The sequence below is a fragment of the Megalops cyprinoides genome, chromosome 8 (assembly GCF_013368585.1).
Source record: "Megalops cyprinoides isolate fMegCyp1 chromosome 8, fMegCyp1.pri, whole genome shotgun sequence".
Classification (NCBI taxonomy): domain Eukaryota; kingdom Metazoa; phylum Chordata; class Actinopteri; order Elopiformes; family Megalopidae; genus Megalops; species Megalops cyprinoides.
The window spans coordinates 15,971,684-15,990,785 of NC_050590.1; the positions used below are offsets into that span (position 1 = coordinate 15,971,684).

A 19,102-nucleotide genomic window follows, 5' to 3' on the forward strand; every position below is an offset into this window, starting at 1 on the left:
TGCTTCGTCTTTCTATTATGCTCTTACCTTTTTCCTTTGTCAAATTGATGAGGTACATTAGCCACAGCCAAATAAAGAAACAAATGAACAAAGGCACCTGAGAAAGAGGAAGTTTATAAAATATCATTATGGGCATCTTTTACTGTGTCCACAGGGAAGAGCGCACACATCTTCCAAGTCAAAAAAAAAAAAACAAAGAGGGGAAAAAAAGGCAAATCTTCAGCCTGTGTGAGGCAGGCCTCTCCCAGAAGAGAGCCACCATTCTCATTCTGGCCCAGGCTCTCCCAGCACACTGAATGTCAGAAAGGTCATTCACATGTTATGGACAGCTGTTCTCTTGAGGAGATGGGCTGAGACCAACATTTATTTCACAGGCGCATTCTGCAGTCACAGGACGGTTAGCAAGCTGGTGACCTTGTCGGAAGATTCTTTGCCATGTGGTTCTTCGTTTCAGTAGCCAGCTCTTCCCTCCCTCCCTTGTAGACGCCCTTAATTTTAATTGAGAACTTGTTTTGTACATGTGATGAACTATGCAATTCATACGTGTAGTCTTAAAATGTTAGTTTTCATACTTTCAGCTGTGCATTTATTATATATTTTATGCTGGTAGATTTCCTACATGTGTCTGATGGGCTGTACTGTAATCTGTAGAACTACACTGAAAGACCTCTGGATTGAGTCCAGAGGAATATATCAGCAGTGCATTTTCATTTTTGTAGACAGACATTTTTTTCAATTAAACTGAGTAATACAACCCCCATCTTTAGTCACTCAAAGTTCGTAAAAAACAGAATAAATCTTACAACCATAGTTTAAATAGAAGTGCTCTGGGATCTTTCTTGCTGCAGCATTTTAATCACATTTCTTTGTTTCAGGGAAAGATGGAAAAAAATGAATCAAAGGCAAAGCCTGAAATGTTATTTTGCTACAAGCAGTTAGCATTGTCACCTGTGCCATTCGTGTTGCGCACTCAGCAATTATTCCAAAGTTAAACAGAGGCTCCAGTGGTTTTAACTTTTCCAACGCCCTTGAAGAGCTGTGGAGTTGTCAGCCCTCTCATAAAATACTTGAACGATTGCGTCTCTGCGTTCCTCTCTCTTTTTTTCCCTGAAACCTGGCCATCTGTCTAATTGTTCACCTCCATTGCTTTAGTGCTTTTTACATGCTTTTTTCCCCTCTTTCCAGGCAATAAACTTTATTTTCTTCGCAAGACTTCAATCTGCAGGGGGATAGCAGGCAGCCAGGTTGCACCTCTTCCTTTTGGACACGCTCCAGTTTTTTCTCTCCCGTTTTCATGGAGATGTTGTCTGTTCGCACATCATTTCTGTCCTGGGGCTCAAAAGCACACCCAAGTCTTCATCCTGCAAATTTCATTAATGCTTCCACAGATCTAAGCTAACATGGACACCAAAACAAGGAAAAAGGGATACGTGGTTTGACTCTTTTATAGCAACCTTCTACTGATTCCTTAAAAACATTTTATTCGTTTTATTCAACACTTTTAAAATCCATACCTGGGACAGTATTGTATTCTGTTGCTGAAATGAAGATGCTGTTCTCTTATTTCATTGGTAAAATGTTGCAGTACCTACTGTATTTATTTATTCTTGAAAGGGTGTTTTATGTGGGAAATATATTTTTGCATTTTATTTTATTTAGATCTTATTTTTCCTGTCATTTCCTTTGACCTCATGGTTCTGTGTTCTTGTCTGCATGGGTAGGTATACCCATGAGTCTGTATGTTTGTGAGGGGCATAGGGTGGATATGGAGTTCATTTGTTTGTCTCTTGATAATCGTGGCGCCATGGTTATTGCTGCTGTGGTTTTGTCTCGGGGTCAGCTGACTGGAGGAGGAGCAGGTTGGCCGAAAGCAGCACTCCATCGTTTCCCAGCGCGGGCCCTCCCCTGTCACATGCAATTTGACTTCCCCATGATGTGTATGATAAATCTAACAGTCCTCCATTGGGACAAAACAAACAGGGGACTAAAAGAGATTGCGGTTGTAGTTGTAATAAAAATAAACCAGTTTGTCATGCCTCCATCTTACATTTATCAGCCTATTTGAGTCCACTGTTTCGGCTGCCACATATCCCAGGAAACCCAATTTGTCACTTTGTAAATACAGCCATCACTGCAGCTGCTGCCCCCTCCTTCCTCTTTTGAAGGATAGATTTAAAAGGCCTGCTCTGTGAAGGAACAAAATATTAGGAAAGTTTTGATAGTATATGTTTGGGTAAGGTCTTTGGAAAATTTTGACTTGAAGTATGAAATGAACAGAGGTAGAGGTGAAATGAACGTCCCCCGTCTACCCACACTCAGTGTCTTTAAATTTTACTTATGCTACTTAAATTTTACCCTCTGTTACCTCTGAAAGGCAATGGTTGAATTTTTGTGTTTTTTTTCCACTGATATCTGTCAGTGGGGCCTTAGCCATTTTGTGTTTAAACTGCATAATCTTATTTATTAATCTGTGTTTAGCACCGTGGCAAGAGGAAATCACCCGTTATATTATTGACTGTTTCATTACAAGTAACACCCCAAATCTACAAGATCTACAAGGCACCCTTTTCTCGGTTTGCCCTGAACTGGTGTCCATAATAGCCATTGTGAGAGAACCTTGATGTAGAAAAGTTACATTTCAGATGATCAGAGCTGTTTATCCTTCAGTTTGTTTGTATTTGTTTGTAGACATCTATTCTGGTTAATAGCGTCATGTATGGCCAGTTCCATGGAAAAGAGACAAAGAAAAGATACCCCGAAATAGATATCAGATTTGCAAATGGGTGACAGGAGAGCGGGAGGCAGAAAGCGAATCACGCTTCCTGGGTAATGGGAGTTGACAGGACTCCTGGGGGAGACGAGGACAGTGGCACTTGAAATCTTCCGCAAAACCAGCAGGTATTCCCAGACCCGGGAACAATCCCCTCCTTCATGAGAAATGAGCTCAATGGCCCATTTGTCTGAGATACAGTCCCTGGTTCACGGCCCGCAAATACCATATGCGTGAATATTCCACACGCACATATATATCTTATGGAGATGGCCTCTTGCATTTTACAAATGATTTAGCTTTTATGGGAAAAGCTTACACTGACAAGGTCCCTATCACACTTGTTCACTGGATGAATGGTGTTGGGGACTCTGGTTGTATCTGGCACTTTTCTCAGCCTGGTAATATATCTATGACAGGCCCAGCAAGTCATGCTCCATTCCTGTTGATTGCTTGTACCAGTCTTGTGTGAAGTGGCCCCAGACTATGTGCTGTTAATCATCTCTCCTAATGGCTACCAGTGGATTATTAATGCCACTGGGAGAGGAAATGTGGTGCAGAAGATAAGTACTTGTCATCCTCCAGGTTAGTCATTTAGGAATCCAGGGTCTAGGAGGAAAAGAGAAAGGGGGACATGGAGAGGGAAGCATATTTCTTTATGGCAACACATCGCTGACATTCCATTGTCTTACAAAGCAATTTAGTGTTGGTGTGGAAAATAAAGCACTCCTCAATCTCTCTCTATAGTTGACAGGTGTTAGAATCTGAAATTGTATACGCTAAAATCCCTTTAAATAAATTGTCTTTAAACAATCATTTGCATACAATCATATTAGAGTATATGGTACTACATTCATCACAGGTGTTTATTTCAATGTTTTACTTCTTCATTTGATATGGAAATTGATTTGCTGTTCTACTTTCCTGAGTGTCACACTCTCTTTGTACTGTATTCTGTATGCTGTAGTCACTTTATGAGTTGACAGGCATGGTGCTGTTTTCCATTGGAGCCTGACCATCTTGCACATGGGTTATGCAGAACTGCAGTTGATGAATGGAAACATTAATCAGTTTATTAAGACAGTAACAGCTATAAACAACACATACAGCATTTGTCTCTCAGAATTAATTGGAAGCAGAATTCATGATGTTTCATTTCTATAAGAATGCATTTTCTCATTTGGCATTGGGATTGGATTCCTGTCAAGATGGAACCTGTCAACCCCTCACTACATTTTTTTTTGTTTTTATTTTATCTACACCACAAAAGGCCAATGGAGCCTGGTGTCTATGTTCAGATTGCCCTGCCAGAAAGTATGGGACAAGCAGGAGCCATGTGAACGGAATCAAACAGCCATTTTCCTCTTCCTGACATCAATTAACAGCATTTACATACCCGGCCGCTCTCAGATAACATGCTAGCAAAGTTTGAAAGGGCCCTGAGGCCGGCGCACGACTTGATGTTATCAGATAATCATTTTTCCAAGTTGGAGAAACCCTGGAGGCAAAAGTTAATTTTCTGAAATGAGACTTATTAGGTAGGGCCCTTTTGCCTGGCTGACAGGTATATCTCAGTGAAGAATTGTGTAATGTCGGAAGAGGCGGAGAGAGTGCTGTTATTGGGGATTGTAATATAAGGAAAACCAGATCTAAATCTGAGTGCAGTGACTAAAGCAGGGGGTTTTATGGGTAGTGAAGCCTCTTGTCAGAGAAGGAGGGGGCAGAAGTGTTGAGAAAGGCCCTGGTAGAGGTTGCCATGGTACATGGCACAGTTGGAGTCCCTTTTTAATATTAAAACGTCCCCTCTAACTATTTATCAACAAAGATCCCGAAGGGTAAGCATTTGACAAGTTGCAGTCACTCTCATAGCCTCATTTCAGAACATCTATAGATATATATTAGAAAAAATAGTCAAAAAAGAGATAAATATATCTGATTTTGTAGAATCCTAAATAAACCCCCTATAGTAATGTATTTTTTAAAGGCTCTTTAGTTTTTCCAGAGATTGTCTTCTGTAAGCAGAGGCTGCATTGGGTCTGGAAGAGCAGAGTTTGTATATATATTTCTTGCAGCATATATATGTATATACCACTGGAAGTAGACCTTCCTGAGGTCAAAGTTACTCCAGGGCACAGTGATGTGGTAATCTCAGTAGTTATGTATCAGGTTCTATTGGCGCAAGACTGTGATAGTTATGAATTCTGTAATATCTTGAAATGACTCATAGCAACATATAGTTTGATTGCTTTTAAACCTAAAAGCAAGTACTGAAAGGCCTTCAATCAAGGATGCTGTTTTTGTCATCCATGATGTATTTTTGAGGGCCATTGTGTATGCCATTATAGACATTATGACAAAGAAGGCTTTTTACGTTTCTCACAGTTCACTGACTGTCAGTATTCTTCAGGAAAGTCGTATTTCACAATTTTGTATGTAAACCACTGGACTATAAAAATCATAACTTTCACACATACATGCTCATTTGTAGCACTCTGCAGTCTCCTTTAGAAAGCCACTCATAATATAGCGTGCATATAGTACAGTTGAAATAGACAGGTATATTGCGGTGCATTTGGAATAGAAAGTCCTCAGGATATTCCACTCATGGATCTGTGGTATTATTGCCCTGACTTGCTTGAGATGAGCATCTGACAGAAATACTGTACAACTTGAAGCTGAGCAGTGAACCCAGGAGTGTAGGTGAGGGTAGCTTTTGGGGCACATCATAGCCTTGTGCCCAGGATGTGTCATTCAATCAGAGGTGATCAGAGGTGTCAAGCTGCAAGACCTACTTGCAGTAGCTAATGTCTCTGTGTGTGATTTGCTTTCTTGCAGCACAAAGCCAAGGTGGAAGCCATGAACCTGGACTTGGCTTCATTGACCAGCGTGAGGGAGTTTGCAGAGGCCTTCAAGGCCAAGAACCTGTAAGTGACTACACATGTATCCTGGCCTTTAAATGTAAATAAAGACACACACACACACGCACACCGGCATACACACACACACACACATACAGAGTACGGTACAGTAGGTTACAGTATTTTCTTTGGTTTGTGCTTTTTAGGCTTAGCACAGCTTACACCACATGTTAATTGAAAGAGAAAAAAATGCGTTGGTGTTTTCATACAGAGGCGTGTTAATTGCAGTGCCAACCCAGGAGGTTGAGTGTGAGGTGTGCACAACCAGCAATATTAGTTGACATGGATAATGTTTGCCCCCTGCTGTGGTTTTTAATCACAGAATTACCTTTTCTCTCCTTCTACCAAAATTACAATAACAAGTCAACAGTCTTTAAGATATATCATAAACTTTGTCCACGCATTTAAATTACATTTGCGTGGTTGGCATGGTCCAGAGCAAGGCCCTGACCTTCTCCACTCTTGCATTAGAGAGCTATTAAATCAGAGAGAGGGCATAGGGCCAACCTCTCAAATAATAACAGTTGTGTTCCTTTATTCTTTACCCCCTCTGAAGTCAATAAGCAACTGACCCAGTCTACAAAATAATTATATCAAACTGATTTCTAGAGAGTAATAAGTCCTTCACAGTCCCCTAGTTAAACCAATTATAGCCCAGCCTTGATGAAGTTATGTTTTTCTGGAGAGGAAAGATTACATTCGCAAATGCTGCTACTGTCCCTAGAAGGCTTTTACAGAAGCCAGTAGACCTCAAAGACATAGATGAAGCATTATCTTATTGTGTAAATCTAACACAACTGAATGAACATAATCGCTATGCTGCATGAAATAACTGTGTGTTTATTACATGAGCATATATTAACAGATTTATAAATGATGTCACATTACAGTATAGCCGTTTTATGGAGGCTGTCACTCATCATTAGATCCCAAACTCTTCAGTTGACCCTGTTATGGCTTATTTGACACTTTATGACCTAAGGAATCCAGTGGTAACACAAGCTTGACTTTTACAACATTACCTGGCTTGTATTTTTGTCTTGTCTTTGATGTAGTGACTTTGAGATTTGTCAGTTAAGATTTAATATTGGTTGTAAGTAAGGGGAGGTGCATTCAGGGATTTGACATGATCAAACTAAGAAAATTTGATCTTCTGTAATGTATGGTTTGTTTCTGTTGGGCAGTGTTTACTCAGCTGTCTGTAATGTGTGCCTACTGGATGGCTGTTTTAGCACGTTCCCAAGGTGCGCTTTTGCCAGAGACTTTGAAGCAACCATTTTGACGGTAGTGTGCGGGACAATGTAATGGTGAATAAAAGAAAATTCTGTACAAACATTTTTACTTTGTAAGCAAAGTGCTTGATTTCCTGTTTCACTTGCAGGGTTTTCTTCTCACTGTGACCATTTACGTGGTTAAAATGCAGAAAAATAAAAAGCAAAAGAAAGAAGATGTAATATTTTAAAGGGGTGGAAATCAGTCCACTTTGTGAGGAATTAGTCCCAACTCAAATAAGCTTGGTTGAAATAGATGTTTTGAGGCAGTTCTGTGCAGTTTGAATATAACTGAACATGGACAGTCTTAGTGGCTGCAGTGTGTTTCCAGATATGCAGTAACACTATAATTTTCTGGATTAAGACGGGCCTGATCCTGGCAGTACTGTTAAGAGAGGTATAGTATTACACACGTACCATATTCCCCCGAAACGAGTCGAAAGGAAAACAGGCGGCAGCTGGTGGTTATGGTCCCGGGCCGGTCGGAGCTTGCCCGGGCCATTGCTGAACTTATTAAAGGCTTATCAGAGGGCATCCTCCCAAGCCCTGGGATTGGATGACATGACCATATACCATCTGAATGTGCTAATGATAGATATGGGCAGCACTGACGTCACTCGGCCAGAAACTCTCGTCAGGAATTTCGTCTCGGTCAGCTTTCCGGTGGTTTTGTGGATTTGTCGGTGTCCTGCGGTTAAGAGTTGTTCTCCTGGCAGAGGTCCCCATGTCCTCAGTCAGGGTCCTTGACTGGCCTTCTGGGAGCCCCAGGGCTCCAATAGCCGCCGGCTGCCCCCGGGCTGGGCGCCACGTGCCAAGACCTGCTCCTTGGTCAGCAGCCAGCCCCTGCGCCTCGTGGTGAGGAATTGGTAATGAATCCTTATTTCCTATCTTCCCTGATTAAAACCTTTCACCGCTTGACTGGTGAAAGTGACCCTTCTGCCAAATGCAGTTGAGGCCTGGAAACTTGATGTGCATTACTTTGTCTGTGGAAACCTGCTGGAGAAAGCGGCATATTGAAGGAAGTATGTGGGAAGAGGGGGGGGTGAGGTGGGGGGACGAGAGCCATGTAAGACTTTCTCCCTGCCATGGCTCAGTGGCTTGCAGAGAGACGGGGTCAGGCGTTTGCAAATCCACTGCGTTTATATACCACTGCCTCTGAAATGGATCTTCTCATAAGGTTCATAATAGAGTCTGATAGCATTTAATAGGAAAAAAAGATTAACCCATTAGCTAGAAACCATCAGGGACCCAAATCATTTATTTGGCCCAGTGACCCAAACTGAGAGCAGAGGTTTGTGGGAAAAGTGAGACTTTCTCAGGCCTAGCTGCTGCACCTTAATGTGTGCCTTTCCTCAGGACAGATCTGACCCCTGCAGACCCCTCACTGCACTCTGCAATCTGACGCTACTAACCTACTTCCAATTTAACGGCTATTCAGTTTAAGATGTTATTTTTAAAGACCGAGTTGCTTTTTAATCTTCCTCAGCGTGATCTTCCAACCCCTCTCTCAACAGTTTGCTCTGTACTGCATGTTTTGAAATGGGAGTTTTCATGGGAAGCAAGTCTGTGAAGTGCACTCCCTAAAAGAAACAATAAAAAATTCCTGACATTTACTTAAAGCTTTCAACTGGAATCGCTATAAATTTGTAAAGCCTGAACCAAGCTTGACATGTTTCTGCCTGTAGAACATGTGATAGGTGCTAGTGTGACATATTTCCCAGTCTCAGAGTGGGGTGTTGGATCTCTTGTCCTTATGGGAAGTCAGCCCATGCCTACCCCAGGATAATTAATTGGCTCATCTTTCCATCTTGACAGCTCATTGGGTTGGATCACTACAGTGTCAGGTACACAAGTGCGTCCCCTGGCCAGGATATCGGTCCTTTCCAAAGCCCTGTAATGATCAGTGCCATATAGTAAGGCAGTAGCTACTTTTTGAGACTTTGAGACGGCATGACTTCTTGAGACTTTGCGGAAGCATGTGTACACTCACAAATTCTCTGGTGTCTGAGTGGAGACTGGAGTTCAAGACCACTGAGCACCAGAAAGTCTTTGTGGTCTCCATCAGATATCACTGTAATATTTGCAGACAGTGAGGAATCACCAGTTCCCCAATGAGGACAATGAATGTTGTAGTGAGGAACCTTTAGGCCCTGTCTGTATACCATAAAGATGAAAGGCATGGCTGCTCAGTTCTGGGTTAATGAAGATAATGAACTTGATTCCATAATCCCAACACAGAAGACTTTATATCTGTGTAAAGTCCTTGCAGAAATTCACAAACTCATCTTTCAGACAAACATCTTCAAAATTATTTGCAGAGTTAGTGCTAGGATACAAATGTGGATTTTGAAGCCACATCAAAAAAGTAAAAGAAACTATGTATGTTGTAGAGGGATATTGGTGTGGCTATAACTACTGTAGGAAACAAGTTACTTGGATTTGTTCTCAAGGAAATATGAACTTCATATCTCTATCTTCACACACACTTGCGTGCGAATGTACCACATGCACATACCACACACACACACATACACACACACACACACACACACACACACACACACACACACACACACAATTAACACATACACACGTTCATGTCCATGTACCACCTACACACCCACACACACACTTGTGACTCAAACACACACACACACACATGTGCACACACTGCTATAAACACATGCGCGCACACACACACACACACACACACACACACACACACACACACACACGTGTGCATGCACCACACATGCACACATGCAAGTAAAGTAGCACATACACTCACATGCATGTGTCAAAATCACACATTCAAACATGCACGCACCACATCCAGATGGCCTTTAATGCATAGAAAAGAGATTGCGTGGGATGGAGCAAATGCTTTCACAACCACACATGTGCCACACGTGTCTCCAACTTTTTTTCTGCAGCCCAAAAATGCCCCTCCACATGTGCTCCTCTCTTCTGCAAGGTTGTATTTCTTCATTAGTTATTCCCGGGGCTCAGGGAGTCCCAGAGGACGTCAGAGTACATTAATTTTCATCAGAACATGGAAGCTTTCAGGTGTGAATGGCAGCCAGCAGCTGTCGAGGGGGCTTTCTCAACTCTATTACAGCTCGTATATCTTCAGGCACAAACGCACAAAATCATTGTCATTGGCAGGTGAAATGTAATCAGTTTTTTTCCCCAACTCCCTCTTCCCTCTTTTGAATGATTTGACCATTGGTTTGCAAATGATTTCTTTTGTTCTGTTAACCCTTTTAATGATGGGATATCTTCTATTTTTCAATAATTCTTGACAATTAAATATTTTAATGCATCATTTCATTTTTCCATAACAGGTATAGTATCACACATAGACACATCATTCTTTACAACACCTTCTCTTAGATTTTATATGGAACTAACGAAGGAAATTTATGCTGCCCAAACCATTGTGCATTGCTAAGTCTTTTTTTTCGTGTTACATTTTTTAAATAAACTGCATTAAATGGCATATCTAATTACACACATGACATGGCTGTGCTGTTTGCAGAGGAAACAAAAATCTGAATTCAAATTATTTCTGTGATAGTTTTAAGCCATAAACTATCTTGGGGGAGTACAATTTAATTAATCTGTACTGTTAAAAAAATTAATGTATATAAATTTGCAGGGAATATTTTGTTGTAGAACTCTTCCATAGACTGAGCTATCACTCCTTGGGCAATTTGCAGACGCTGTTAATGACCAAAAGTCCAGGATAGATCAGAGAAAGGCAATCATTTTCTTTGTGGGGAGATTATTATTGGGTCAGAGGTTGTCCCCCTAGGGCTTTTTAAAGTAAATATATGGTGTAATTTCTCCCTGTATAGTAGTTACCGTTCCCAGCTGACGTGTGTACAAATTGCAGATCTTCACATGATGGTTCTCTCTCAGAGAAACCCCAATGTGTTAATGTGGTAGAGGGGAGATTAAAATAATGTGCTTCACACTATTAAAAACATTTGTTAGCTTTTGCTTATGAAGAGAGAGCTCTGTGGGACTAGCAATTAGGTCGAGCCCTAGCTGCAAAGGCGCATCATTAAATTACATGTTCAGTTCCAAGGGACTTAAGTTTATGGGACAGAAACCAAACCAGGGTCTTTGCTCTGAGGTGTTTCACAATACAATGTAAAAGGATGGGAAAGCTCCCTCCCCCATGTTTTTTATTAAATGTAGTCAAAGTATGCTTTAGCTTGTAGTACCTCCTGGAAGGTGCAACATACCTATAAAATTACAAAAGGACTCCTTCTGGCGATTGATGATCTCTCTTGATGAAGGTGATGTTTTACAGCTTAGATTCTGAGGCTCTGTTTTGAAGTGGCAGACTGGTTTGTCCTTTTTATGTGTTTTTGTTTTGGCATCGTTGTATTTTTTACACTAAATTTTAACCAGTTAATTGTAATGTGGTCCACTGGGTATTTGTATGAATCACTTTTCTGTCACTGTATTCACACTGTATTAACCTCATTAAGAAGATACAGATGAGCAGGCCCCCACTCACCCCTGGGTTTTGTTTTAATTTGCTCACATATGTATTTTTTTCTGATTAAATCTCTCAGTTTGTGTGCTTTGTTCAGTGAATCCTTTGCAGTTAAAGTCAGAATGTGTCATTTTTTAAGAGTGGCATCTGATCTATCTTATTTTTCAAGCTACAAATGTGTGTTGCTTTGTATTATGATACCTTCAAATAAGAAGGTGATCCAAAGGTCTTGTAGAATTCCTGCCAACACTGTAACAGGGTACAACTCATACAGACAACTGACAATGAATCACAGCCACATTCTGTCCCATGTACAACAGCAGAAAAGCTAATTGTTGAAGAAAGAGGGCAAAGTAATGATTAACGTAGTTAAAATCCAGAGGGCCTCATGGAGTCAACGAGCCATGCAGGCGTTATAATGGTTCTTTCATTCCAGGACACGTCCATCAGGGAGTGCATCTAGTAGACAGATACAAGCTTAGTGCTCCCCTTTTTCTCCTAAGTCATCATCTACCTTTTTTCATTTCTATAGTTTTCCCTTCTGTTGTTGGCAAACCTGTGTCCTGCCTTGGGTCAGCTTTGGAGAGCATCACTGTTCTTATGACAGTTATGTCCTGGTGTGTTTATCTACACAGTGTGTAGTTTGCATACCCACATGGAATCATGTGTTAGGTTGTACGGGTGACAGGACTGTGGGACAGTGGGGGTGTTGCTGATATGCAGCAGAGATGCATGGGTGTGCTTCCAGAATTGCCCTGTTCTCTGTCTGTGATTGTCACCTCATCCTGCAGATACTTCTTCTCTTAATCATTTGCCACCCTGATGACTTATAGCTCTCCCAGTTACCTTTGGCTTTAATGCTGTACATTTGAGCAGAAATCTCACTGGGATTTGCCTCTGCACCTAGAGGGTGCTGAATGCTTATGCCAGTGCTGGCAACATGAGTACACTGGTCTTTTGTCTTTGGACCCTCTCCCATCGGGGGCTGGCTGAGAGTCAGGGTGTGGTCCACTGTTTTCACCAGTTTCTTTAGTCCTTGGAGGAGCTTTTGACTCTCTGACCTTCAACAGGGATTCTTTGACTTTGAGCCAAGACCTCAAGATAGACATAATTAGACACAGATTTTAAGCCAAAAGGGTTCTTTTCTGACTGTGAAAAATTACCAAATAAAATGTGGGTTGAAGGTGTTTGCTCAGAAGTGAGATGTGAGGCGTTCCCAGACATTAGTGCTTCCCACAGGTCTGCAGAAGATGTCTGCAAAGCAGTCAGCAAATAAAGGTTGAGTGACTGAGGACACAATTGTTCCTGTGTCTCTCCTCTTTGTTTTATTCTGGGAGCAGCCCAGAATGTGACCAAGAGGGTCAGTTTACCAGGATCTGAACTCAAAAGCAGGTGAAAGTAAACACACCCTTGCATCAGTCTTATATTAGCCATCAAACCTTCTCGTACAAATGAAAATAAACACTGCTCTAAAATTATTGACCAGTGACCTCTGACTTGCCCTCTTGAAGCAGAATAAAAGATGTCTTTTCTGAAATCTATGGGGAAGTGGGGCGTGTGTGCATCTGACATGTCTTTTGAAATGGTAGCATTTGTGGTTCAGAGAGGGTGTTATTTCCAGCTCTCCAGATATGTTCCAGGGCAGAATTTTGCCTGACAGGGCTTTGGCCTAGAATGTTGAGCTCTGTCGCTGTCTGCACACGAGCGGAGTGGTGGCGGAGGAGAGAGAGTGAGAGGGACAGGGAGAGGGTGAGGGTGAGCGAGGGGGAGCCCGCGTACAGATTCAAGGTCATTCTGGAAATCAGCAGCTGATCTTGGAAGTGAAGAAACATTTCTTGGCTGCCAGCTCCTGGCTATAAAGATGCTAGGCTGCAGGCTACATTGAGTACTCTATTAGATCAACAAAAAGGGTGGCTTTGGGTTACAAACTTCCAATTACAGTCTTTTCCATTCTCTGATTGTCAAAAAATTGTTTATGTTAAATCTTGGTTTGTTTTAGAAGATTTGCTCCTGGCAAATTTGGCCCAATTGTGCATTGTGTTTAGCTTGATTCTGGCAAAGTCTTACCAATGGTTAGGACATTTGATATTTACCCATCTATTGTATCTGGCCTGACAAAGTTTTAAGGTTCCTCCGACTGGAGTCAATATTCAGTGCAACAGCCACCATTTTAACCTGAAGGTGAATCTACAGTTCCCTTTTATGGCACAAGATGGTTCATTATAGTTAGGCATAACAATTCACAGATTCATTTTCCAGCATCCAGTTTTTAATTAATTGCACAGGCAGTCTTAAACACAGAGTACACAAATTGCCTGTGGTCCTCATAATGAATTCTAATGGAAGAAATTAAAAATTGGTGGGGTGTATTGCGATTGTTCTGCAGCACTGGTGTAGTTTCGAGCCCACTGGAGCGCTGCTATCACCAGCTTGGACCTCTCAGCAGTTTAGCCTCTCAAGCAATCGCCTTTCACTCACACGTGAGAGGAGTATGTCCAAAACCACTGATTTAATGAAGTGCACCTTGAGCTCTCATTTTCACACACACGTGTGCCTCTCACACAGCGGAGAACTCACTTAACCAGAGCACACTAAAATTCCAACTGGTGTGGTTTGTAGAAATGCCTCTCCTTAGAAACTGTCCATTGGTATTCACCCTCTCTAGAGACTCTGTTTCTTTTTGTGGATTAGAATCATTTTAGTTTGAGTGGGATGGCTCATTTGGTAAATTGTCCATTACTTTTTACTTAAAATATTTGTTAATACATTTAAATATTTGTCAATGATTTTGCAATGTTTAAAATCCAAAACACAATAAAGTATTAAGCCTTGTGGTGTGTATGTAGGTACATACAGGGAGGTGATGTACAGAAACACTAAGGACAGATGTGTTTTTCATTAAGAAGATATACACTTGTTATATCCTGAAAATAAAATGTCATATTACATACAATATAAGAACTGTCAAATTACTATCCATATATTTATAGTTTAAATTAGCTATTTAGTTTTTCAATTTTATTATGCCATGGGATATCCTTTATGTTTACCTTATGGCATTCTGAGAAATATTGCAAAATACAGCTAGTCTCAGGACACAATTATCATCAGGAATGTAATCTGTTGTATGTAGTTAGGTGTGATAATACAAAAAGTAATTTGTTTTGTAAGTCTTCTTTTGTGTGCTTGTGCAGAGATAATTCTTGGGCTATTCTTCCTTTTAAAGAGTGGTGCTGGAGCTCAGCCTAGATCCCATGTGATACGGCAGCCCATTTAGCTTTTCTAATCAAACGTGCTCCCCTTGCCTCCTCTCTCAAAGAGGCCTGTATTCTTCTGTGGGTTATGATGACTATTCAAGGCACTGTTTATCTTGGCACATGGCCAAGCCATATTCAGTATCTACCTTTTTAACCATGAGGGATTTTCAATGAAAACTAAACAGCATGTCAGTAATTACCCGACTCATATAAACACATTCTGTCTTAATCATGAACTCCAAAAGAGCAACCCAAAACCAACAGGCTCCATTTTGCTCATCTTGCTCAGTAGCATTGGACCATGCAGGCCAAGCACTTGCAAGGTCTTTTAAAGCTGTAATCAAGCAGAACTGATATTTGTTCAGCTGCCAGTCACTGGTCTCAGGTTATGTATCACTGGGGAAGTGCCTTCATCTCTGAGTGTAAGAGTACTGGATTTTTTTGGAAGAACAGTGGTCACCATCATCTTTAGTATCTGATCGTTATCTTAGAATTTGACTGTCTCACCAAAAATACTTATAGTATATGTTTTAATTTAATTTAATTAAGTGTTACATGTCTGTCTTTTAGCTTTCTTAGATGTACTTGTATGTAATGTTAAATCATTTCCCAGCCATTTTAGTTTTTAAATATGCTCTACATTTAGAATTAATATAGTAAATTAAGAACAAAAACAAAAAAACAATGCACACACACACAGATAAAATTGACCATAACTTTAAGTGATCCTAGGAGCCTAGGAATGTACACGAAGACAGCGTGCATTGTATATGTCTCCGTATGATGCTCAATACATTGGACACCCCCCGGTAAAACCAAAGCAAAATCCTACTACTTTGGCAGCTGTAGCCCATTGGCTAAAACTGGTCAGCTAAATAAGCCCTCTCAGATATAATGCATGATTGTATTATAAAAGTGTGTAATAAAATGATCAGTTGCTGTGATGAATAGCTGACGGGCCCTCTTCCTCCCCAGGCCTCTGCACATTCTGGTGTGTAATGCGGCTGTGTGCACCCAACCCTGGAGGCTGACAGAGGACGGCCTGGAGTCCACCTTCCAGATCTGTCACCTGGGTCACTTCTACCTGGTGCAGTGCCTTCAGGATGTCCTCCGGCGCTCTGCCCCAGCCCGTGTGGTGGTGGTCTCCTCCGAGTCCCACAGGTGAGTACATGACTCCTCCCTCACTGTCTTGAAGATAAGATCAGTTTTTCTGACAAGACTCTCTCACTACAAAGCCACTTCCCACAGTCATGGCCATCTGAAGATCGAAAGTCTGAAAATACATCATCAGCTTGATGAATGGCCTTATCAACCACATCATTCACACGTTCACACATTGTCCCAATATTTGCAAGACTTCAGTTTGACCCCTCGGCCTGTTTTTTTTTTTTTTTTGTTTAGTCTCTCTGCTCTGCAGTGGTCATTGTGAGGCCTACTGGCTCTTCCATATTTTCACCAAGCATTCTGTGCTGGTCACTTCAGAAGAGAGGAATTGATTTTGGCTGGAGATGGAATAGAGATTGATTAAATCAGAACGGAATGACCTCAATAGATTTGCCATGCAGTAACCCCCAACGCTCTGCCAAGAAAGTACTTGGAGTTATTCTAGCAGAAGAAGCAATGCAATTAAAGTCTTGCTCGATGAATTCCAACTGCCATGTGGTGTAAGAACAGGGTACTTTTTTGCAGATATTACAGACATAATCACAAGAGCATGTTTGCTGTAGCTGTGGCATGGGGCAATGGTGGAGACAGCTAGTATGTGTTTTATGAGTCTGTTTTGAGTAACTAAAATGTTACACACACTGTATTGTTGAGTGCAAGGTCCTCCTGCAGCTGAATGGTAGAATTTTAATAGCAGTGGGCAATGAAATTAAAGGACATTCTTGAAAAGATGGAGATAGTCTCAGAAATTGCAATGTACACCAGGTTCTTAAGAAAGAGAAAAAAACAGTTACCTTTTAGAAAGGAGAAGAAAAAAATTATCTGATATTACATCTTTCACAAAGGCTACTTAATTTCAGAGTTTTTGGAATTGCACCTATTGAAGCCACCATGCTTTTTTGCTGCTCCTTTACTTTATTTTATTTCTTTCTGGAAAGCTCAGATGCTGACCTCTGACCCTTGGTGCAGATTATTTTTAAGCCCCTTGCCATAAAATAAAACCTTGACCCCAAGGGACCGGTGAGAGAGAGACTGAGACAGAGAGAAAATGGAGGAAAAATGCGAGCTGGGGTTTAAAATGAAAACTTTATCGCTTCCCAACACCAGGGCTTATAGTGTAACTGACACAATGCAGATAGATTTACTTCTCCTTATTACATTAGCTCCAGCTCACATTAAAGGAAGAAAAGCCATAAAAACTATCCGCTGTTAAAAGTACTGCCCTCCCTCCTCTTGCTGATCTGCTAAAAGACAGAAAAAGTTATCTTGTAATTAGATAGTAACCAAAATATGGTTGATTCTATCTTTTAGAATTAGGGCAGGTTGTGAAATATATTATAAAAACGCAGTTCCAAAGTGAGTATAGATCACTGTTAGGGTAAGTTACAGTACTGGGAGAGACTGAGGCATGTGGTTGGTTGTGTTCTCCATGTACCATTGTCACTATGACTTTATTTAGACTTTATTTTATTTCAATAATATTTACAATATTTAATATAATATAATAGATGAGAGAATTATGATGTGAATAGTGAGTTCAATACTTCTATTGAAACACCTGCCTTCTGGGAGGTCCTTGCCACTTTGATATTTTCCACCGTTGTGATGTATTACTGTGACTGTGCAATAACGTACCGTGTAGTGTTCCAGCCCCTTGTTCAGGGACCTTGTCAAACATCTGGCGTTTAACAGCTCCGTCAGAGACAATTAAAGAACGTCATGTTACTTCTTTGATTTGTATTCAAGCATGACATTAGTATACTATGAAAACATCACCGTCTGCCAAAGCTTGTTCCATCTATGTGCACTGTGCTTCAGCATTCCTGCCTCTTTTAGAGGTTAATCCTGATTATTAAGCCAAGTCCCCGTGGAAAACAAGGGATCTGCTTGAGATGGGACTGTCTGACAAATATGCAGGGCCTGTCATATGCCCACATTCCCTGTAGCAAATGCAAATGATTGCATTAGTAATATTGTGCATGTAGTTTCCCAGAAGTATTTTAATGGCTACAGCATTTCTCTATGAACCTTTAAACTAAGTTGAGGTAAATTTAGTGTTCTGTCCAGTGTGATAAAATTATAATTAGTCTGTAAAAGCAGTGAGGCGTAGTATTTAAGGATCTGGGCTTGTATCCAGAAGGTTGCTGGTTCAATTCCCTGGTGGGGCACTGCTGTTGTACCCTTGAGCAAGGTACTTAACCTGAATTGCTTCAGTAAATATCCAGCTGTATAAATGGATGAAATGTAAAAATTACAACGTATGTAAGTTGTTCTGGGTAGGAGTGTCTGCCAATCTAATAATAATAACAATGACAATAATAGTAGCAGTAGTAATAGTCATAAAAATAACAAAACTGAAAAAACTCCCCAAGGAAAGTTGTAATCATCTGATGTGTTGCAGGTTCACAGACCTGGTGGATTCCTGTGGGAAGGTGGACCTTGCCCTGCTTTCTCCTCCTAAGAAAGACTACTGGTCCATGCTGGCATACAACCGCTCCAAACTCTGCAACATCCTGTTTTCCAATGAGCTGCATCGCCGGCTTTCCGCCTATGGTGTCACGTCTAACGCAGTGCATCCCGGAAACATGATGTACACCTCCATCCATCGCAGCTGGTGGCTGATGACACTGCTGTTCAACATTGCTCGCCCTTTCACCAAGTCTATGGTAAGACCACAGTTGTGTCCCTCTTGTCACATAACATGTTGCTGCAGGTATCCCAGCATCTGATCAGACAGATCACACAGCCGTCTTTTGCAGAGCCCCTTCTGAGAGGTACATTGTGCATGTACATTTGTCTTGCTGGATGCTTGCTGATCTTTGTTTTAGAAACTTTAGATTTCATCAAGGTACAAAGTGTGCTTTCATGCCAAAGGAGTGTTGAATGCTTTTATTTAGGTGAATTTTCCTTGATAATTTTCCTTCGTTTGTTGCACTTTGCAAGGACACTACTTGTGGTGTGATACCCTCAGTGTGGACTTAAGAATAGGAGAAGAGAGTCATTCAGACTCATTGTGGAGATTGGAATGGACTGCACAGAACAGGGGTAAATGTTAATATAATGCACCATAACCGATGTGCTGGGGCCACTGCAGGCCACTGTACTGTTATCATGCAGCCCTGATACAATCCCTCTCTCAGACACAATATTTGTTTTGGCTTGTTTCAAAGCATGAAAGGAACCCAGTGTTGTGGGAGCACCAAGAGCTCAGCAAA

The 19,102-nt window shown here is 41.1% G+C and overlaps 1 protein-coding gene across 1 annotated transcript in view; it reads left to right on the top strand.

Annotated features, from left to right (window-relative positions):
- Positions 1–19,102, top strand: part of wwox (WW domain containing oxidoreductase) — a 305,015-nt gene that overhangs the window by 88,322 nt on the left and 197,591 nt on the right. The window contains exons 6-8 of the mRNA XM_036534703.1: positions 5,606–5,694; positions 15,699–15,884; positions 18,289–18,553. Of these exons, the coding sequence (XP_036390596.1) occupies positions 5,606–5,694; positions 15,699–15,884; positions 18,289–18,553 (540 nt within the window). The remainder of the gene's footprint in view (positions 1–5,605; positions 5,695–15,698; positions 15,885–18,288; positions 18,554–19,102) is intronic.